The following is a 23,670-nucleotide window of genomic DNA, read 5'->3' on the forward strand; positions in this document are numbered from 1 at the left end:
GAAGAGAGAGACAGAGAGAAAGAGACAGAGAGAGAGAAAAATAAATACAAGTACAGTGTCTTTGTTCGAGGCACCTTGCTTTGACAACATCAAGTTGACATATTTCAACCTGCAGCTTGTTTTTCTCTTGCGCTTCTCTGAGTGTTGTCTCGCGGGCCGGATTCAATCCCTTAGCGGGCCTGATCTGGCCCGTGGGCCGCCTGTTTGACACCCATGGTATAGATGCCACTCGTACCATATCCTAAATCACTTGGGGGGGTTACTCCAAAGCCTTATTTTGAAAGTCCCGACCGGAAACACGATGCCTCACTATGGCGCTTTTGTCCTACTAGTATGAAGACAATCACTCCGGGAACGTGAGGAAGCCAACTTGGCCGGACCCTACCAATCAAACTCGGCGTGGAAATTCGCTTCTCCCCTTCTAACCTCCGGAGCGGACAATTTCGGAATCCTACGGACCCCCCTCTCTCTCGAGTCCACAACCGCTCTCAGTTCCCACAAGTCCTCCGGGCAAACTTTGGGTCGGTAGAGAAGCCCCGCGGAGCCGCCGAGCTCCGGGATAGGGTCATGGATCCAACGACGGCAGCCGAGAATCGACGCGGGGAGGCCCGCGGAAAAGTCCACCAACGGCCGCTCTTCGTTCTGGCTATTATCTGCGTTCAAGGTTGGTCGCTCGCTTCGTTTCATTCGGAATTACTTGTACACAAATGTAATAGAAATGAGGTCCAACTTTGTTTTAGTAGTTTAAATATAGAACTCGAGCTTTTAGTATACTTTATAGGCTAAAGAAAAAAAAAGTTTTTATTCGTCATTAATGGAGGAACATTGAATTATCCTGCCTTATTAACGCCATGCTTAAATTCCACACAGAAAACGTCTTCATTTGGTTGAAAGGCGTTTTATTTTATAACTGTTTATATTTTAAGACTTATTTTTCGACTAAATTGTTGGCTAGGCTAAAGTAAACGCAATTATTTGTGTCTAAATCATGTCTTTAACACATTAGACCGCATTTAGTGTAAAGTCTGTCGTCTAGAAGTAATATATCAATTTACAGACAATGATACGCTCTTATATGCTTAAAAGGTGTTTAAAAATATCTCTATTTGGTTTAAATGACCTCATTTTTAAGACTTTTTTAAGGGTTGACATCTAAAACAAGGTACACACAGTGTTGGGAATTAAATATCAAAAATACTGTTTACCAAATTGTTCGAATTAGTTATCTGACTCCATTAACCAAACACAACCTACGTTCACCCAACAATGTATGCGCGCTCGTTTCTTGAGGGAAACAAGAAAGCCGACATTTTCACACAAGGGCAGATTTAATTTTATTAACAGTTTAAGTGTGGGCAGCACGGCGGTGCAGTGGTTAGCACGTGTGCGGCACCGTTCTAAGGTCTCGGAAACCTCCTGTGTGGGTTCAAATCCAGCTACCGGACTTACTGTGCGGAGTTTGTATGTTCTCCCCGTGCTTGCGTGGGTTTTCTCCGGGCACTCCGGTTTCCTCCCACTTTCTAAAGACATGTATTTCAGGTGGATTGGCCAGTCCAAATTGTCCCTAGGTGTGAATGAGCAAGCGAGTTGTCTGTCCCGGTGTGCCCTGCGATTGGCTGGCAACCAGTTCAGGGTGTCCCCTGCCCACTGCCCGATGATTGCTGGGATGGGCTCCAGCGCCCCCGCGACCCTACTGGGGATAAGCGATGCAGCTAATGAGATGAGATTTAATTAAGTGTACTCCATCGAAAACGGCCAAATTAGCGACGTTGGGGTCTCTGGAAAGCCTTTCTCTCAAGTCCTTTAGCTTTCTTCTATTGGCCATCTTCTCCCCGCATAATGGCGTGCCGACTCCTCCCATGGGCGCGCCAAGGAAGCCCCCTGGGCTTCATCATCTCTAAAAGAGTCCCGATGTCTGGGGTACTCAAAACAACACCGAGCGTTTCTACGTCATCAGGGCCTTTCCGCGTCACCAGCGTCTGGATGTGCTGATTATCTTATCAACTGTATGTCCCGTTCCCGCCGTTCCTGTAAACAACATTTTCCACCAGGGTGCCCTGACCTCGCACCACAGCCCAGTGAATATCTTTTGCATTAAATGTAATTTGTATTCAATCGTATAAAATCCTTTATAGTCCAATGTATAAAATCCTTCAACAGTGACGACTGTTCAGGGTACTCATTTCGAAGACATTGAAAATACGTTAAAATGTCCCATGGTTCCGTTTAAAAGACGTCTTTATTTGGTTCAAAAAAGGTCCTCACCATTTGGAGGGCTCAATTGAGTCGAAATTTATCCCAATTTTCGACGTCCCAAAGACGTCTCTTGCTGGCTGACTTGATTCAGAGATTTAGTGGTTAGCGCGTGTGCGGCACCGTTCTAAGGTCTCGGTAACCTCCTGTGTGGGTTCAAATCCAGCTACCGGACTTCCTGTGCGGAGTTTGTATGTTCTCCCTGTGCTTGCGTGGGTTTTCTCCGGGCACTCCGGTTTCCTCCCACATTCCAAAGACATGCATTTCAGGTGGATTGGCCGGTCCAAATTGTCCCTAGGTGTGACTGAGCGAGTGAGTTCTCTGTCCCTGTGTGCCCTGTGATTGGCTGGCAACCAGTTCAGGGTGTCCCCTGCCCACTGCCCGATGATTGCTGGTATGGGCTCCAGCACCCCCGCGACCCCACTGAGGATAAGCGGTGCAGCTGATGAGATGAGATGAGATATCATACTGATACTGCCTGATATTGATATTTATCAGCATACAATTACTGTGCTGTTAGATTACACAATACACTATCATACGTTTTTGTTATATTGCTTTTGGGTAATGACTTTTCACATACGATACCAGTATTCAAGTATTTAAAGCAATACCATACCGATACTGCATGATATTAACACTCGTTTCGATATCTGCATTCAAAAATACTTTCTGCGGTCGTAATATTTGGCATTAAACTATGATACAGTGTGATATAAGACTTTTGGGAAATGATGGTTCGATACAACTTTTCGCACATACTGATACCGCCTGATACTGATATTACCTGATCCGACATCAGCATAAACTATACACGTTAGTGGGCATTACGATACGATCTAATATATTGCTTTTGGGAAATGATACCATTTGATACAACTTTTCACATACAATACCCATATCGATACTGATACTCTACCGATCGTACCCGATATCGATATTACTCAATGTGATATGAGCAGAAATTTCACATCCTGTTGGTTGTATTAAGCATTACACTATGCTTTAGTCTGACATTACTTTGCATAATGATCAAATTTGATATAACCTTTTAAATATACTCGAATTGCAGTAATGATACTGATATCCTGCTGATACTGCTTGATTTTGAAATCACTATCAGATGTCTGCCTGAAATATACGTGCTGTTCATCATATTAGGTATTACTCGGAAATACTATCTGATGTCTCACTTTTGGGTAATGTTGCAGTTGGATACCGATACCACTCTGATACCAACAAATAGGACTGCACAGTTTGGGAAATAAACTAATTAGTATTTTTCAGACCAGTAATGGAATTTCGATGTCGATTTCAAAAGAAAAGGGAATTTTCTGTACTAGTTTTGTACTTGATCATAGAATCATTCTTAAACTTTAAGAAAGAGCGCCCTCTTCTGGGAAGCCTAGTTAGGGTTGCTGTATGCTCACTCGCGGCCGTGTGTCAGTGAGCTGCTCGCAGACTTTGCCTCGCCTTCATTGGCTAGAGCTGTTAAAAACTCGCCTCTGATTGGCCGGCGCCAGTAAAATCCGAACTGTGACAATTCTGGTTGGCCAAACGCTCCATCAGTCACAAACATGGAACTGTAAATCCTTGAAAAAAAAACGCAGTGTCTTGCGATTACACAATCTCACTATGTCGCATCGCAATATCAATCAGATTCCGGTGAATCGTGCAGCCCTCCAATCCTAGTGACCCTTTGCACACATGTGACCTAACCACGTGACGACGCCATGACGGACGGTAGTAAGCCGGAGTAAACAGTGGACGAGGCCAGTAAACTATAGGGAGCAAAAACAGTTGTTTTATTCAACACCACTGGCAATGACTTGTCAAACCAATATTCTGCAGCTGTCGGATGAGGTGGCTCACTTTGTCGGAAAGCACAAAAGAAACTGAGGATAGCATTAGCGGGGCTAGCTATCTTCCTTTACAGTCTTCCTCCGGACATTTTCACAAAACTAACCGAATCCTTCAGTCTGCCTGACTTCAGCCCACTCAACCTGTACCACTATATTGTAAATGGAGTATCCCCATACACCAGTGCTGTCGAAAGCTTCTGAAAGTCTGGATGTTTACCGGTTGTTCGGAGCTCACATGCGTTGGTGCGCTTCGCTGTGCTGAAAAATGCACCCCTGCCGTGAAATGTCCCCCCTTGCGCAAATGTTACCAAAAGGACTTTTTATCTAAATTTGGGGGGATTGTCATTGAACAGTAAGGGGCAGGAGCTTTGCACTTTGTATAGAAATTGAAATTTATTGTCCTGGGTCAAATGACATTTTTTTTATTTTTTTTTTATCATTCCGAACGTTCGTTTCTCGTTTCATTGAAGATATTCATTGCCGTCCAAACCTGGCTTAGAACCTTGCCCATCGCCCTGAAATAAGTCCCTATGGTGAAAAAGTGTTATACTGTTCTGTCGCGGTTGTTGGTATTTCTTTCAACGAGTGCTGTCTGCTTGGGTGCTTCTGCCTTCCGTCATGGATCTCAATCCGCAAGGGAAGGCAACATGGCGTCGATACAGTGGAACCTCGGTTTTTCGAACGCCTCTCAGTTTGAACAAATCGGAGTCCGACCAAAAATTTAGAGAAATTCTTGCTTCGCTGTTCGGTCAAAAAAATCGGAGTTTGAACGCCGGTAATGCGTGAGCGCGTACGCTAGGGTGCGATGCTGAGCGGCGTACGGGTGTTTTAGCCCCTTATTATGCCTCCGAAGAAAGTCAGTGCAAGCAGCAAAGTTGCTACAGGTGAAAAAAGAAAAGTAGTGCGTACAACTATTGCATTTAAGAAAGAAATAATAGCAAAATATGAAGGAGGTGTGCGAGTGTCTAATCTTGCCTGCGCCTTCTGCTGACCACCACAAAGGTAAGAAATCTTATTCAAAATTATTTTCTTTATCTTATTTTTTATTTTTACACTTTCATGTTAGCGTAATCTTTCGTACGGAAGACTACGATAACGCGAACGTACGATTAGCCCAGGTTAGCTTTATGTTTACGTTAAACATTTATGGTAAACATTGAGGGTGTTGGAACGGATTAAAACGATTTACATTGTTTTTAATGGGAAAAATGATTTCCGTGATCGAACAAATCTGTTTTCGAACAGGGTTCTGGAACGGATTATGGTCGAGAACCGAGGTTCCACTGTACTTGTATAATTCGATTCGATTTCAACAAAAAACATACGTGCTTCTTGTTGGGATTTTTCTTTACTCTCCGAATTGAGAAGAAAGTCTTTTGAATGGTGGCTCCTTTTTCGGTTGAGGGAGGTGTCTTTGCCCCCGTTTGAGAAGTGATCGCCCCCCCTCTCCACAAAATGGAACCCGATCTTTTTGTGTGTAATCCCCCCCCCCCCAATCGAACAGCGTTGATCGGAATAAAACGGCAAATTTTACTGAAGCATCAAAACGCATTTGCATTGGGTGTCGTCAAAATGGTTGGGGGTAAAGCCCCCTACCCCCTTGAGTTAAAGTATTCCTGTGGCCCCCCTTGGCCAAGCTCCTGGGGTTGCCCACTTTGGGATGAATGTGAGCTCTGTATATGTGGGGGGGGGGTCTTGGGGGTCTGCCGGCTGTTTACACCACGCTTGAATAGAGCCAAGCCAGGTACCGTTAGGACGGACCAGGGTTGGGGGGGGCTTCTATTGCCCATTTTAGGATTGCCCCCTTTCACTGTAGTTAAAGAAATGTTGGAGCATTTTGTAACGTGTATGTACAGTGAGTAGTGCTGCAAAAACATCGTCCATTTAATCCTGTAGACCGGGCATGTCCAACGTTCGGCCTGGGGGCCAGTTATGGTCCACTATCCAATTTTTACTAGTCTGCGGCCTCTGTCATAAACTAGATGATATGTTACCCGCTAGTAATGTTGACCTCTGTATAAAATTTGTACCCCCAAAATTACCATTTCGCCAGATAATGCCAGAAGCTCTTAGGCCACTTGCCATTGGCTGAGGTTTTGAGTTTTTCCTTGCCCGCATGTTGGTTTAAGATCAGGCAATGGTGTCATTCTATATCCTGTGTAGTCCTTTTAGACATCTTGTGACGAAGGGCATCACAAATAAACTTGACTTGCTCTGAGAAGTTTAGCCCACCCTATTTCTTGAGCAAGCTTGTGGATATGAGAGTACTCAAATGGTTTGGACACATGGAGAGGGTGGATGAAGAGCAAATGTTGAAGCGGATCGACAGAGCAGAACTCAGTGGAAGGAGACCGAGAGGAAGGCCGTGATTGACGTGGATGGATGGTGTTATGAGTGCACTGTGGGAGAGAGGTCTAAAAATAGTGGAAGCTAGAGCTCTTGTTGGTGATAGGAATGATTGTGAAAGGATAGTGGGATGTTTGGACGCGGTCTAAGTGATGGGCAGGGCACCTGTATGATGCGGCAGGGGTAAACCAGTGAAAGCGGTCGGGCCCTGCTGTTGAACAAAAGAGTGTGTTGTGTCACCCTGACCCGAGTGACATGCCCGCCTTATCTGGAGGGACGAAAGCAAGACCAACTTAGGTGCCGAGGTGCCTAACTTGTTTGGGTGTTAGGGTATTTAGGTTGGCCGTGGTCATTTTTTTGTGTTTTTTTGCTACTTTTTCCTATTTTTCTTTTCCTTGTTTTTGTATACGTGTTTGTCTTGCTGTCGGTCACCCCTTTTGAGGGATATGACCAAGGTAGATCGATAGATGGCTAGATTTCCGACATGGCGACTGTAAATAAAAAAAGGAAAGTTGACTGTGAGGGCCGCTTTCAGGACAAGCTGAAATTGTACTATTTTTTTTTTCACCGCGATCCAAAACAACTGCACCTAATTTGCCGAGAGTCTCTGGCTGTTTTCAAACAATACAATATCAAGAGGCACTGCTAGACCAAACATGCTGACTGCAAAAAACTAAGTGGAAACAAACGCGGAGGAAAGGTGGGTGAATTCCTTAAAGACTGTTCAAAGAATGCCGGGCTGAGTAGTCGGTCCTCACACATTTTCAGCTAACCAAATCTGGCCCTCTTTCTGATAAGTTTGGTCGACCCTGCCTTAAGCTTTAGGAACCCTATAAATATATGTTGTCATGGAAAATTTTTGACATTTTTTTAAAACATCAGAGAAACTGATAGGATGTTATTCACTATTTTGACGCCCCTTTCCCGAAATGCGGACGCCGATGACGCCATCCGGCTCACGGCGTGGCACAATTCCGCTTTTGTGATGCCGAGCTTCAGATCGAAAGGCGCAGGAATGTGGCCACCCTTCCAGCCGGGGGGCTTCAAGGGGGGTTTGGAAAGACAACATTGGAGTAGAAAGGCGTCTGGCCGCGCTCCCGGTTGCATAATCCGGCCATCCTTTATTAACTCTTTGTGCGCCCGGCCTGAATGAACTCATCAGCGCGTCGGGCCACAGGCGGAGTGACACCGAGGAAGAAGAAGGCTGTCGCTGTTTAATTGGGGAAGGGGGGTCTCGGGGGGGTTTCCGCACCGTCTGATCCCCGAGTGCAGGAGGTCAAGCGGCTCCACGTCGGCCCGGGGCTGTTTTTGCGTCTGCCGCGTTGACGGATAAATTGCTGGCGGTTTGTGCCGAGGAAAAATGGAATCGAGTTGTTGAAAAAAACAAGTGGGTGCATAGCAATGTCACAATTAGGAATATCTACATAGATATAGATAGAAAGATACTGTATTTATCCCGGTAGGGAAATTCACACTTCCAGCAGTATCCTTGTGTTGAAAAATAAAGATATAGAACACAAAAATACCCAATATTACGTTTTGGTGTATAGTATTTAAATAGTGCTACGGAAAATACACACTGTAATAAAAATAGGGTAATATGCAAATGTGGGGGTGGGGTTTAATGTGGGCTTTTACTCCCCCGGGTGGAGTTAAAGAGCTTCATGGCATGAGGAAGAAATGATCTCCTCAGTCTGCAGTTGTCACACCCAATTGACAAATATATTGTCTTTTTTTCCCCTCTGTAATATATGCTACCATGATAATAGGTCAAGAAATCATGATTAACTTAACAGTCTATTCCTTATTCCTTTATTAAAAGAACTGTATCAGAGCAGGATTTCAGCCTGTGAGGTTAAAACCTTTTGAGGTAAAATGCACAGGTGAGGTAACACATCGTATGGTCTTTGACTCCGTTCTTCAGTAATCGAGTGCAAAATTGAGATGCACAGCAGTGTCTGAAACTCATGAGAAAAAGTTAGCGGACACCAGGTTTTGGCTCGATTTCAAACCACTTAACCTCTTTTCTTGTGTTCTCTGTGCGTCTACTTTGGAATATACCGTATAATGTTCAGGAAATACCGGGAGCACGAAGTTATTCGATGCAGGCTTCTGATTGGCTGCCGAGTACGCAACTCGCCAAATGAACCGAAATTTCCTAACGAACCGAAATTCTGAAATTTCCAAAACGAACGAAGATTTCGAAATCGGAATGAAACGTTTTATTTTCAATATTTGAAAAAGTTGTCAGCCTGCTAGACGTTGTGTAAGTTGTACGCCCGACGTAAAAGATGCACGCCCCGGGCGTCCGGGCAGTGGGTTATTTCAGACACTGGTAATCGCTAGCTAACTCTATGGTAGTTGCTGTTTTGAATAGTGACATGATCTTAAAAGACGTGACGTAAACAACTCTGAAGAGAGCAGAAAACCGCATCAGGTGTGTCAGTAACGGTAACATGACCCTGTTACTCAAATACGGTGCCGTTACTTAATGGTGGTTTTTTTGTTTTGTTTTTAAATAACGGTGTCATTCCCAACACCGTTTATGATTTATTGTGTTTGGTTTTTGTCCCATTGCAAAATTATGTCCAGCGTCGTGCTCCACTTGTCAAAGGCGATTACGACAAGAGTGAGAGAATCTCCTTGCCCACCCGGTTCATTTATTTTTTTGCGATTTTAATGAAAGCAAGTCCCTGGCCCGATGTTCTGGTCTCCCTACGGCGGGACTCGCACTCCTTTTCACCTTGCGTTCAATCAATCGGCTGTCGCTTTGCAGAACATTGTGCGGAGTACGTCTTTTCAAACATCAGTTTTGGCCGAATAGAATGGAGTTCATTTTCGGGCAATGTCTCAGCAGACGGCGGAGGCTTTTTAGGGCACTAACTTATTCTCATGTGCTAAACATAACCAATAGACTCCTACACATGAAAAGAAGATGAATCCTTCTTCTTTGTTTAGGGATTTTTACCCCCTAAAAACAAAAACAAGTGAGTGATGGTTGCCCACACAGGTGCTTCCTGTTTTTTGCATTCTTCTTTCTCCATCCTTCCTCGCCATTTAAGCCAAAAATGAAGGACATATTAGATGCTATCATTTTTGTATTTATCAAATATATTTCATTTTGTTGTCTCTAAATTTTTTTTTTTTTTTGCGGTCTCAAAAGGTTTTTTTTATTCTGGAAATGAAATTAAACAAGATCATTTCTCCAAGTGTTCTGAACGGAGCTGTCGGCAAAATGTTTATTAGGAAGAATTGAGGCTCTTATTTGACTTTAGTGTTTTGTGTCGTTACTGTATTTAGTTTTTTTTTTTTTTAAATCACAATTTTTTTCATGTTTTTATTTTTTGTCCAAATGTTAGTTGTTATTATTTCATCAGTGTCTGAAATTTGACAATGAGGAACTATGTTCCAGTAAATTGGGGAGCTTCCAGTTAGGTTTTTTTTTTTCGAGTCTCTATTTTGACTAGCACGGTGGCGCAGTGGTTAGCACGTGTGCGGCCCAGTTCTGAGGTCAAGGGTTCAAATCCAGCTACCAACCTTCCTGTGCAAAGTTTGCATGTTCTCCCCCGTGCTTGCGTGGGTTTCCTCCGGGAACTCGTGTTTCCTCCCACATTCCAAAAACATGCATGTCAGGTGAATTGGCCGGTCCAAATTGTCTGTCCCTGTGTGCCCTGCGACTGGCCGGCAACCAGTTCAGGGTGTCCCCTGCCCACTGCCCGAAGACGGCTGGGATGGGCTCCAGCACCCCCGTGACCCTAATGTGGAATGTGTTATTTAATGTTACATAAAGAGTCGGTAATGTAAGTTGTCTTACACATTTGGTGGTAGTGAGCGCTTGGAAATGCCCTCCGGACTGGGCAAAGTGCATCCCATTATTTTTGGGGCTGTGTTGATGGCTCTCTTAAGTCTCTTTTCTTTTAGTCTTTTTGGTCTGCTTATTTTTTCTAAAGATCGCATGGTTTATTTAATAAGTGTAGCTAATGTAAGCTAATATCTTAAAAATCGTTATGAGTCATTTCTTGGTGAAGTAATAAATCCTCTACCACTATCAGTAGGTGAAATTTCTCCAGTGGATAAATGTTTGAGGTCCTACAATGGAGGACAACATTTCCTGTCTTTATCGGGAGAAGTGACGAGCGATGCCAAAGTATTTTGTCCGAAATTCCCCCCCCAGCTTCGGAATATTCCAGATAGTGTTGCGGATGTTTCCTTTGTGGTGACGTCGCAGCGGATGAGCATCTCCGGCTGCTCTTTCAGGGTCGCTTTGTAGCTTTATCGTCAGCATTGTGGACCAACATGTGGACGGAGGTCTTGGGTTCATAGACGTGAGGTCACAACATATGTCGGGGTGTCCCTGTGGAGACGGCGGCAGAGTTTTTTTGCTTCCTGTGGTGCGGAGAAACTCCAAACGGGAGGATGTAGAGAGGTCAATGCTTCAGGAATGTTGAAAAAAATCAATTGCACACAATGAAAACCTCGCAGGAGCAAACAGGAGGCAGATTTTGATTTTTGAGTAGCTTTTTAGACGTTTCAGTGCAATGGTTTCTTTAAATGTTCTTATGGTTTTCAAAATAACAGTAGTAATAGTTTTCTTCCATTACTTGTTGGAATTCGCTTCTGTAGACCAATACCGACAACTGTTTTTACAACTGGATGCTATAGTTAGAAATAAAAGAAGAAACGCGAAAGTCAATTGTTTTCATGTCTCCATTTTTGTTTACAACAACAATCAAAGAAAGAAAAATACTTAAAACAAGCATAATGGTCCAGTAATATTTGTTTTATAGTTTTCTTTGGGAAAATAAGGTTAGAATTATGTAAAAGAAATACAATTATTCCTTAAACGGAAAACTGTTTTTGCCATTTGCTTTCTTTGGTTAATAAGCCAAAATTTAAGAAGTATTATTTCTTTTAAACTAAAATATTTAGTAAAGAAAAATACTTCAAATAAGAAAATATGACTTTTAATTAAAAAAATAATAGAAAAATATTATTTTATATTATTTTTAAAAATATATTTTTTTTATCTGTGGCCTGATTTTCCTTTTCAATTCCAACCAAAGAAAGAAAAGTACTTAAAACAAGCAAAATAGTGTTGTTTAAAAATATATATTTTTTTATGTATTCAAATATATTTTAATAACTTCACACAACAAATAAAAGCACTTGAATGAATGGTTTGATTGTCGTTAGACAAAATTGGAGGACCTTTTTCAAATGCACACGCAGCTTCAGGTATGAGTAAAACCCAGTCCACCCCTGTTTCGTCCAGGCTTTATCACCCCCCAACTCCCATGGGGAAATCAGAATGCTCGGACCCTTGGTTTTATTGTCATTAATCAAAAGACTAATTTAGAGGACTTTTCCTTGCAGTTCAAGGAAGCAATTTAGAGAGCGGCCGGCTAGCTGTGCGCTGGCATCAGATTTCCTCGAATAGAGGCAGATTTCTGCAATCATTAATATAAAAGAGTCCCAAATGTGGAGGTATCCCACTTTGTAGCTCCATGTCATTTGTTTCATGGCTAATGGACCTGGCGTTGGCAAGATACAGGTCCTTCGGAGGGTTGTTAGTCAAACTGTTAGCAGTTGGCGGACCAGGAGCACCGCTTCAGACGCCGCCTGTGTTGCTTCTGGAACCCGATAGTCATCTGTTCTTCTGACTTTCCTAAGAGTCCGATTGAATTGATGAATTTCTTTTCAATGTAATGAGCCACTAACCACAAACCAGCTCGGTGGCCTTGTGGGTAGGGCGCCCGCTCCGAGACTGGGACACCGGTTCAAGCCTCGGCCGAGTCATACCTAAGACTTACAACATTGGTACTCATTGCCTCCCTGCTTGGCGCTCGGCATTAAGGGTTGGAATTGGGGGGTTTGGTCACCTAATGACTCCCAACACAGCAGTTGGGTCTAAAATGGCGGCGCCCTGTTCGGCTGCGGCTACATCGGCTCGCTACAGTTTAACTGTGCGGGTCAGATGTATCGACATTTCGTTCTGTGTGCATGGGCACAAGAATGACAATAAGAAGTAAATTATTATTATTATTATTATGTTTATACTAAATAGCTAGCAGCCCTTCCCGCCTTGTTTTGACTGCGCTTGCCCACCCTGGCTGTTTGATTGACAGCTCACACCAGACTATCAGACTCGCATACACAAACAGTAACCACAATTTATTTTAAAAAATGCAAAGGAGTGATTAAACGAAGCCCGGAGTCGCGAGGGGTCTCTATTTTGGTTAGCTCTATCCAGTATAAGATGAGTGTCCTATAAAAGTAATTTTGATTGAATGATTACTGAACATTTTTGTTCCATTACTTGTTCTCATAATGAGGTGATTATTATGGTGAGCAATTTTTCCTATGGGGTTGCATGCTCCTCATGTGTTCCTCGGCCCGCTAGCACCATGTTGAGGACCCCTTTTCTAAGCGCTACTCGAATCTGAGAAATCTTTTTCATGTTGACGCGCCAGCTACAACTTCTCCTCTTATTTCCCAAGTTAGATCAAATAGCTCGAATCCATAATGGCCCCCAGATCTAGTTGGACTTTGATTTCATTCCTCGAAAAAGTCCACCCGGGCAGCACTCGACAAGACGTTTGTAATTTTCCGAGGCCGATTTAGTAGAAGCTAAATCAATTTTTCTCTTTTTTTTTCCCCCAAGTACAAGAGTGGATGTCCTGCAGCTTTTATTCCTTTTGTTTGATCCTTTTTTTTCTGGCACAGTTTCCAGTTGAGGAAGCATGAAAGATGCTCCCCGGTGCACGCAAATGGTGCTGGACATAGATAGAAGATGTTGCCAGACTGCAGACCGCAGCCACTAAACGCTTTTTTCCTTTTATGGATTTTTTTTTTCCTTGGAGGATTTTGGGAACGTTGAATGCCAAAAAAGATGAGTTTGTTTTGTCTACTTTTTAAGAATGGGAATGGAAAATCAAGTAAATGCTACTCCCTATACTGGGTCACCCTTTTTTCAGGCAAATTTATCATAAATACAAAAAAGACAGGGATACACTGGACATATACAGTATAGGGGCAGCACGGCGGCGCAGTGGTTAGCGCGTGTGCGGCACAGTTCTGAAGTCATGAAATTGAACCTCCTGTGTGGAGTTTGCATGTTCTCCCCGTGCTTGAGTGGGTTTCCTCCGGGCATTCCGGTTTCCTCCCACATTACGAAAACATGAATGTCAGGTGAATTGGCCGGTCCAAATTGTCCCTATGTGTAAATGAGCGAGGAAGTTGTCCGTCTCCTTGTTAAACTGTGTCCCTGTCCACTGCCCAATGGTAACTAGAATGGGCTCCAGCACCCCCGCGACCCTATTGAGGGTAAGTGGTGCAGATAATGAATGGATGTACAGTATATGAATTCGAATCTTAAAATTTCGACAATATTTGGATCTAAAAAAACGATTAGATTCTGTAAATGGTTAATAATCTGCCTTTATATAGCGCTTTTCAAGTGACTGATGACCTCCCAAAGTGCTTTACAATGTGCTTCACACCCACCCATTCATACACTCTTGGATTGAAATAACCATTTACACTAATTGAAATAATGAACATTTTCAAAAAATTCAATATCTAAATCGGAATAAAAAATACAATGAATACTTTGAATTAAATACAAAATACGTTGAATACGTAAAATAAAAATATAATATATTAAATTGAATAATTAATTTAAAAAGGTTGCAATCAAAATAATTTGATTGAAAATAATTCATCATTTCATTTAATAAATAAATCATCTTTTGGGGTGCAAAGCAACTGCCCACAAATGATGTTTTCCCCAAAATACATGGAAAATGGGTCTTTCTGTTTAAGATGAAAAATAAATACTCCAAAATTGTGTCATTTAACACCAAAATCCATCCATCCATTATCTCCACCGCTTATCCTCAGTAGGGTCGCGGGGGGTGCTGGAGCCCATCCCAGCCATCTTCGGGCAGTGGGCAGGGGACACCCTGAACCGTTCGCCAGCCAATCACAGAGACCGACAACTCACTCACTCATTGACACCTAGGGACAATTTGGACCGGTCAGTTAGATAGATAGATAGATACTTTATTCATCCCCGAAGGGAAATTCACATTTTAACAGTTAACCTAACGTGCATGTTTTGGGGATGTGGGAGGAAACCCTCGAAGCACGAGGAGAACATGCAAACTCCACACAGGAAGGTTGGTAGCTGGATTTGCCTAACCACCGCGCTGCCGTGCTGCCCTAACACCAAAACGACTTGGCAAAGTCCCCAAGTAGGAGAATACTGTAACAAGAATCCGGAAATCTGGTTCATTTATTTTGAAACCACAAAGCTTTGTTCTGTTTAATAGCCTAGTCATTTAGAGGTTTTTGTCCGAAAAATTGGTTCCAAAGTAAGCTATAAATTTTGTCGTCATGTGTTTTGAACTTCAGAGATTGGGACGTTTTGTACAAAGCAACCCTGAAACCTGGATCCTGATCAGTCCATTTTTCAACTTTCGACTTGTGTTTTTCGAGTGCCGGTTGGGCAAAAACCTTTTTTTTTTTTTTTTTTTTTTTTTTTTTGGGTGGTCATTGTGAGCAATGCCACTGATGCGGTCTCGCGAATGGACAGTGTTAGATGGTGTCCTCAAATCGTATCCGTGAGTCCCGGCAGTTCGAGCAGCTGGAGGACATCGAGACCACGCAGGAGCAAAACCAGGTTACGGGGTCACAGAGAAGTTCAAATCAAACGACACAAAAAGCCTTCTCAGATTTCAGTGCAGATGGAGAAAACTTGACTTGACTTAAAGGGATAACAAATGACTTTTTTTTCCAATTAGGCACAAATTGTGTTGCATTACTCCCCACGATCATGCAGATATGTTCTAAAATACTTCACGCCCCATTCTTCATTCTCAAAGTTGACAGTTTGACCTCATTACTCCGATTTTAGTTAACCTGCAGGTTCGAGAGCGTTCTCCATCCGGGCAGTGGTGCTGTGGAATGCTCTTCCCCCTGAGATTCGATCTGCAACCTCAGTGGAAATGTTTAAACCCAAGCTTAAAACACACTTATATTCTATATCTTATAATTCATGTTGACAATATCTGTGTATTGTTTGTTATTCCAACATCCATTACAGCCTCACCCTTCTCAAGGTTTCTTCATTTATCTCATGTTGAGGTTTTTGAGTTTTTCCTTGCCCTCATGGAGGTTCTAGATCAGGGGATGGTGTCATCATAGTCAGTGGTTTGCAATAATGTGTGGTCTGTACAGGCCTTTCAGACTCTGTGAATAAGCGTGATACAAATAAACATGACCTGACTTTCCTCATGCTAAACTTTTTGAGTTTTTCCTTGCCCTCTTGTAGGTTTTAGATCAGGGGATGGTGTCATAATAGTCTGTGGTTTGCAATAATGTGTGGTCTGTGCAGCCCTTTGAGACTCTTTATGATTAAGGTCCAAACAAATAAACATGACTTGCCTTGACTCATATCCCCCTAGAGCTGTGGCCTCACTGGATGACAATGACGACTCGTAACAATATGGCGTCCCGTTAAAAAACAGACGGTGATCGTAATAATCGGCAAATGCATAGTGCTCATTTATGCTTAGGGTAATTGTACCTTTACTTACTGCGTCGCTCGGGGACGTATATTTTTGTTTTGTTGCCAGCTTTGTTTAAAGAAGTGCAATTATGAAGGGAAGTATCTTGATATTTATAGATACTTCTTTCAACTTATGAGTAATTTTGGGAAAGAATACGTTTTATGCAGTAGTGGTATATGTACAGACGCTGCCCTTCTTCCGAACAAGTTAGGTTCCGGACGATCGTTCGTAAGTTGTATTTGTTCGTAAGTTGCTACAGTGTTCTATTTTGTATGGAATGTATGTAAGGCTTGTATAAGTAACCTGTATTGTTTTGAACTAAATAAAAATAACATTTCATAAAATAATATGCTCTATAAAGTTAAGTTAAACTTACTTGTGGAAGATGCGCTTCAAGACGTCCTCCTCCATGGTAAAAAGTGTCCGGAAAAAAGCGTTCCGACCGTTTTCTCGACCTCATCAAGCTTTCTTATTCCACTTTCGTTTCAAAAGAAACGGCTCGCCTCTTCTTTACACTTCACACCAACCTTATACAATGGATGCACGAGATGTTAAACAATGTCAAAGTTCTTAGCGCGCTGGAGACACAGTCTAGAATGTTTTCACACGAGCTAAAGAGGAAGTGGATTTCTGTTTCGGGGTGGATGCTGGATGACCTCACAGCTCCACCTACAGTACTGTCCTGTACTCAGAAAAAGGTGCACACAATACAAAATCTAACTTACAGCGACATCCTGAAAAAAGTGTTTGTATCTACCGTTTTTCGGAAGTCGTAAGTAGGGGAGCGTCTGTATTTGCTATCGGTATTAATTGATACTTAAGAATTTGGGTATCAGTAACGGAAACGTGGATCACGTCTAGCATCCCGAACGCTAACGTGGATCTACACGGCTTCAGCGCTGTTAGGGCAGACAGAGACACAAAAGCCTGCGAGAAGCGGATAGGAGGCGGACTCGCTATCTACGTGAACACGAGGTGGTGTAACCCTGAGCACAAAAGATTTCCATCTGCTGCAGGGACGTGAAACTTTTGGCCTAGCGTGTGACGTCATCCACTCCGCTGTTGCTAAACTACAACACAGCACCCCGAGGCCATCCTGTTAATCAGTTAATAAACAACAAAAGGATACTGCTGGAAGTGTGAATTTCCCTACGGGGATGAAGAAATATCTATCTATCCATCTACAATAAGTCAGCCTGGAGAGGAATGTAATTGCCCAAGGCACTCCACAGGAAATGGTGCCTCGACGATGTTCATGGTTAAGGGATCTGTGATTGCCGAGGTATCGGATTCAAGACTGTATTGGTAGACTCAAAAAGTTTGCCCAACCCTGTCCTATATACTATTTTGTTGTTTTACTGTTTTCATCTGGGAACGCATTCGCTAATTAGCATAGGTTTCTGACCCTCGCTATATGGCCATTTCACTTTGCGATCCCCACTTCAGATTCATGTCGTATCCTGGTGTCACTTGTACATCCAGTACAGGCTTTTTTGTTTTTTCGTCTCCCGTTTGTGTACGTTTTTCCGCGTCAGCAAAAAAAAAAACGACCCGAAGCTAAACGATTTACCATACAACTGCGAGGAAATTCTTCCGTTTGTGTCTCCTTAAATCAAAACTGCAAAGAACTTCTTGTCCTCGACTTGATCTCGCTCTTCTGTCTCTAATTAACTCCCCCACTCGGCTCCGTTTGAGTTTTATTATGACCTACTTTTGACGTCATGAAAGAAGCAGTAAATTGTTGTGTAAATTGCAGTCACGGAGAGCGTTGATTCATCTCCAACTTCAAACGCCATCACCCAGAACATTTTCCGTGAAGCAGCTTGACTAAATCAGCAGTTTTTGGGGGGTTTTTATGCTAGCAAGGCTAACGTGGGTCCTGTGGCGTTTCTGATGTCAAGGTCTGTTGACGAAAGAGGTTTGCTTTTAGGTGGCCGGCTTCCGATGATTCCTCGGCGAGGAACAAGTGGTTCTTGTTAGCCGGAGAACGTGGAGGCATATGCTTCTTATTTAGCCCAAAATGTGTCTTTGCTTCAGATCGGGTTCAATTGCCGTGCCAGACTGCCGAACACAAAGGGCCGTTTTCAGTCTTTTTTTTACGAGGGCGTTCAAGAAAGACCATTTAAGGGTGGTAAACCATCGACTTTTTACGGAATTCGATTGCGTTAGCTTGATTGGACCGTGGAATGTGAATCTTTTATTTTTGTTTTTCACATTTTTTGGTTGTTAATTCATTTCTCTGAAAGGCCTTGACTCTTTTTTTTTTTTAAAGTCTGTTTTTTTTTTTTTTTGCTCCGTGGGAGAAATATTCGATACAGTGGAACCTCGGTTCTCGACCATGATCCGTTCCGGAACCCTGCTCGAAAACCGATTTGTTCGATCACCGAAATCATTTTTCCCATTAAAAATAATGTTAATTGTTTTAATCCGTTCCAACACCCTGAATGTTTACCTTGAATGTTTAACGTAAACATAAAGCTAACCCAGGCTAATCGTACGTCCGCGTTATCGTAATCTTCCGTACGAAAGATTACACAAACATGAACGTGTAAAAATAAAAAAATCAGGTCGTTTACAAGTCATTTAGCACCCGGGTCTCCACAACAAGTGGTGAGCGGTTCATTGGAAAGGGGGCTGCGTTCCAACACCGTCAATGTTTACCTTGAATGTTCAACCTAAACATAAAGCTAACCCAGGCTAATCGTACGTTCGCGTTATCGTAATCTCCCGTACAAAAGATTACGCTAACATGAACGTGTAAAAATAAAAAAAAAGATAAAGAAAAGAATTATGAATAAGATTTCTTACCTTTGTTTGTGGTCAGCAGAAGGCGCAGGCAAGATCAGACACTCGCACCCCTCCTTCATATTTTGCTATTATTTCTTTCTTAAATGCAGTAGTTGTACGCACTACTTTTCTTTTTTCACCTGTAGCAACTTTGCTGCTTGCACTGACTTTCTTCAGAGGCATAATAAGGGGCTAAAACACCCGTACGCCGCTCCGCATCGCACCCTAGCGTACGCACTCACGCATTACCGGCGTTCGAACTCCGATTTTTTGACCAAACAGCGGAGCAAGAATTTCTCGAAATTTTTGGTCGGACTCCGATTTGTTCGAACTGAGAGGCGTTCGAAAACCTTGGTTCCATTGTATGAGGGTTCAGTTACTTATTCCTCTCCGTTTCTGTCAATTTGTAGTGAAGGCTCTGAGACACTTTTGAGTGTCATTCTTCAGAATCAGCTTCATCATCACTGTATTTCTTCAACGAGATTATTGTTGGACTCCATTTGGCCAAGAAATATACAATATCATGACTCATTAATAGAAAAAAATATGTGTTCACCTCTAAATAAGAATTATACACATCTGTGATAATGCACTTAAACCGGGGTTTTGCACTTAAAACTGTAAAAGTCAATATAATAACAAAAAAATCATCCATTGCAAAAAGTTATGGAAATTAAGTCAAGTATACCGTAAATTTCGGACTATAGAGCGCACCTGATTATAAGCCGCACCCACCACATTTTAGGAGGAAAACCGATTTTGTACATACACAAGCCGCACCTGTATATAAGCCGCATGCGCCCACATTTAAACATGTAACACAAACACAAAATTAACGCAAACTCGACTTCAAGTCCCGCGATTGAAACTAAATGTCCTTCATTAAAGTCCACAGTCCAAAAATCACAGCTGGCAAAATGAACGGAAAATGATACCGGTACTTAAGGTTTGATGCAGACCTGCAGAGTCCGGGTCCCATTGAAAGTAATCCAAGGAAAAAAGTGTATATTTCCAAAGGTAAGGGTGGGAAAAATATATCAGATGAACACATTTACTCACGCAACTCCTTTTTCTTTAACCAACTTTTTACCCCCTCTTCTTTCCTTGTCTGTCCCTCACCTTTAGCGGTCCCCACTTAAACTCAGCACCCTGCGTTTGTTCCTCCCCTCATTTTTCGTTCACTCGTATCAGAATAAGTGTCTAAAATAAATACAAATAAATACATTACAAAAAATATACAGTTGCAAATACTTATCATACATGGGTTACACATATTTACAAAGAAAGACGGTACATCGAGGGAGTTTTCAACGCTTTAATAATAATAATAATATAGCTTTGACAGGGTAGTTAATGGTAGCAACACTCGAGCGCCGCTGGCGGCCATTAGAAAAATTACATAAATTGGCCGCATCACTGATTAAGCCGCAGGGTTGAAAGTTAGGGTAAAAAGTAGCGGCTTATAGTCCGTAATTTACAGTAAATAAGTAAACAACATAATGCATAACATTTAATAGTAGAAGAAAACATATTGTAAATCTGTATTCTGCAATAAAATACTTCTTCTGCAGAACTGTTTTAGGATCAAGTCAAGAGCATTTAAAGTAAAAATAGTACGGAACCAGGTTATCGCACTCAAAATCTGTTTCACGATATATGACTGATCCCCTAGACCAGGGACGTCAAACTCCGTTTGGCTCAGGGTCCGGATCCAGAGTTTCTGTTCTAAAGCAGGCCGGATCAGTAAAAGAATGTCAACTCGAACGTTTTAGCTTAGTTTTTCAGTATTAGGTTTTATCATTCAGCCGACATTAGTAACCTACTCGACATATCATAATCACGGTGTCACAGGATCTTTTCTGACCACAACACATTTATTCACAAACAATCAGGATTTTTTTTTTTTAATGTTTGGCACGTTTGGTTCATTTAAACAGTTGAGTGAATGCAGTTTCACACCTGAACCAACTCACCACACTATACAAACTCATCACTGCCCTCTTGCGGCCAGGGAGAAAATTTGGTCTGCTTTTACAAAAGAAAAAAAAAGTAGACGTAGACACTCGCTTCTGTTTTTGAAGTATGACCGTACGGATTAAATGATCCAATGGGCTATTTCGACTTGCCCTGCCCTAGACCATTTCAATATGGATTGTAGCGTGTAGACCCTTCACTTTTGTTGTTCTTGCAAGTACAATGAAAATTGAACAGAGGTGATTCTGGATCAAAAGTCCTTTGTTTTTCTCTAAACGTTGAACGGTAGTAAAACTGGATCAAAAGCCACTACTAATAACCTTGGGTCTTGAAAGATAGGGACCTCCCACAGTCCTATCCTTAAACCAGGCACATTTTATTATAAAATGTATCCCATAGTCCAATATCCATCCTCATCGTGAGAATGGCAGAGGTAGAACCGAATCAAAAGCCAGGACTTCTGTCCTGAGACACTGTGGCTTCTCACTGGATGATCTCTTCCCTCTAGACCAGGCAGGTCTGTAGTGTAGAATGTAAACCCTTCATTCCTTCACAGTGCAAAGGCACTCCCTTCTCTCTCTTGCTCAGTGCAGTCTCTGCTGAAGGTAAACACGACAATATCCTTAATGGTTTCCAGCATTTTGTGACATTTTTACATCTTTGATTGGATCCTGTTTTGAAACCAATATTTGGGATAACTCTTAAGTAACTGAGGGCGGAGACAAAATTTAAGTGGTCTATTGATATGGGACACAGGCTCTTGCAATGTTATTAGATAGATAGATACTTTATTCATCCCCTTAGGGAAATTCACACTTCCAGCAGTATCCTTGTGTTGAAAAATAAAATGGGAAAATTAAAGAAATAGAATACAGAAATACCCAACATAACGTGTTGATATAGAGTTTTTAAATAGTGCTACGGAAAATTCACACTGTAATAAAAATAGGGTAATATGCAAATATGGGGGTGGGGTTCCATGTGGGCTTTTACTCCCCCAGGTGGAGTTAAAGAGCCTCATGGTATGAGGAAGAAATGATCTCCTCAGTCTGTCCGTGGAACAAGACTGTGACAGCAGTCTGTCGCTGAAGCTGCTCTTCTATTATGTCATAAATTTGATGAAATCGTCAAATGACACAGTGAAATAAAATTAAGAAAAAAAAGAACTAGCTAGTCAGGATAGCAGGTTTGGCAGTTCTGTTGAATTTTGTCTGAACTTGTATCGTGTATCTCTCTTTAAAATTATTTTTGAATACATTTGCTTTTATGGCTCTTCAGGTCCAAAAGGTTCCGACCCCTTTTCTTGAATGTCGACCCTTTGTTTTTAGTTATTCTTACTACTGCTGTCACAGTCTTGTTCCACGGACAGGCTGAGGAGATCATTTTTTCCTTATGCCATGAGGCTATTTAACCCCACCCGGGGGAGTAAAAGCCCACATGAAACCCCAACCCCAAATTTGCATATTACCCTATTTTTATTGCAGTGTGTATTTTCCGTAGCACTATTTAAATAATCTATAGCAAAATGTTATGTTGGGGACTTTTGTATTCTATATCTCAATTTTATGATTTTATTTTTCCACACAGGGATACTGCTGGAGGTGTGAATGTCCCTATGGGGATGACTAAAGTATCTATATCTATCTAAGATGATCAATATGGAAAGTAAAACTGGAGAAAAAGCACAACTTGTTAAACCTTGAGTCCTGAAACATCGGGTTCCCTGACCTGTAGACCAGGTAAACCTGCGTTGTGCATTCTAGACTATTTGTTTAAAACGTTCTTGTCTTTTTTTGCTACTAGGATACAAAGGAGACAAAAGTAAAAGTGGATCAAAAGCCACAACTTGTGTCCTGAAACCTCAGGGCCTCTCACTGCATGACCTCTCCCCCCCTAGAGCAGGCAAATCTGCTGCTTAAAGGGTCATTAACCGATTATCCCCATCGTGTCATTTCACACAGGAAACTCCACCTCAACCAAGCTACCAGAATCTTTGTCACTTTTCTCGTGTTTGGGTTTGGCCTGTGGAGGAAAAAAATAATCTCCAAGCTACGAAAGCTCAGCATCTTCAGAAAAAAATAGGTGTGAAATTGGGAGAAGGCAGAAAAACAGGTTTGGCTGATAAATAGCTCTTTGGGTAGTGTCTCCTTTCTTGAAAGAGGATTGCTGTAACGCGAGCCACCGCCGATTTTTTTTTTTTTTTTCCCCCTCAGTCGAGAAGAAGAAAGGGAGCAGAGACAGATTTATGTTACGGTGGGAATGGGACGCTTCGGGCTAGTGTGGAGGAGTTAAGAAAAAGATCGGAGTATCGTCACAGATCCCCGGGATACAGCGACCCCATCACATTCACTTTACAATGTGTAATATGATGTGCCCCTCTATACGGCATTTTCCCCACTATAAGACATCAGCAACAACTTATATTGCGTGCATAAAAAGTTTGAAACTTCAAAGATGCGTGTCTGCTGTTGGTCAACGTCATTTAGAATGCATGTCCGGTATAGGCTAAACTACCTCCCACAATGCCTTTCTCTTTATTGAGTCCAGAATTCCGTGTACCGTATTTTCCGCACTATAAGGCGCACCTAAAGGCGCACCTAAAGGCCTTTATTTTTTTCAAAAGCTGACCATGCGCCTTATAACACAGTGCGCCTTATTTATGGATCAATTATAAAATTGCAAAGTTTTCCAACTAACTTGCAGCCGCCGCCTAGATTTTCCCCCGAACGCCAAGTAGTACGCGGTGTATGCTGGGATTTATTTACCGGCGTTTCATTGGCTAACCAATGTGTCAATCATCATTTGAATCGATCGCTATTGGCTAAAGTTATCCGGAGGTCAAGGGGCGGATCCTTTTTATCATTTACAGGCTGGCATTG

General features: G+C 42.2%; 1 protein-coding gene across 1 annotated transcript in view; it reads left to right on the plus strand.

The window, feature by feature from the left end:
* The first annotated feature begins 366 nt into the window (after nt 1-366).
* The window catches only part of ptk7b (protein tyrosine kinase 7b), a 93,863-nt gene continuing 70,559 nt past the window's right edge, over nt 367-23,670 (plus strand). The window contains exon 1 of the mRNA XM_088351726.1: nt 367-664. Within this exon, the coding sequence (XP_088207852.1) occupies nt 568-664 (97 nt within the window). The 5' untranslated portion in view covers nt 367-567. The remainder of the gene's footprint in view (nt 665-23,670) is intronic.

This window comes from Urocampus carinirostris, chromosome 13 (genome assembly GCF_059441175.1).
Source record: "Urocampus carinirostris isolate Australia breed hairy pipefish chromosome 13, RoL_Ucar_1.0, whole genome shotgun sequence".
Taxonomy (NCBI): domain Eukaryota; kingdom Metazoa; phylum Chordata; class Actinopteri; order Syngnathiformes; family Syngnathidae; genus Urocampus; species Urocampus carinirostris.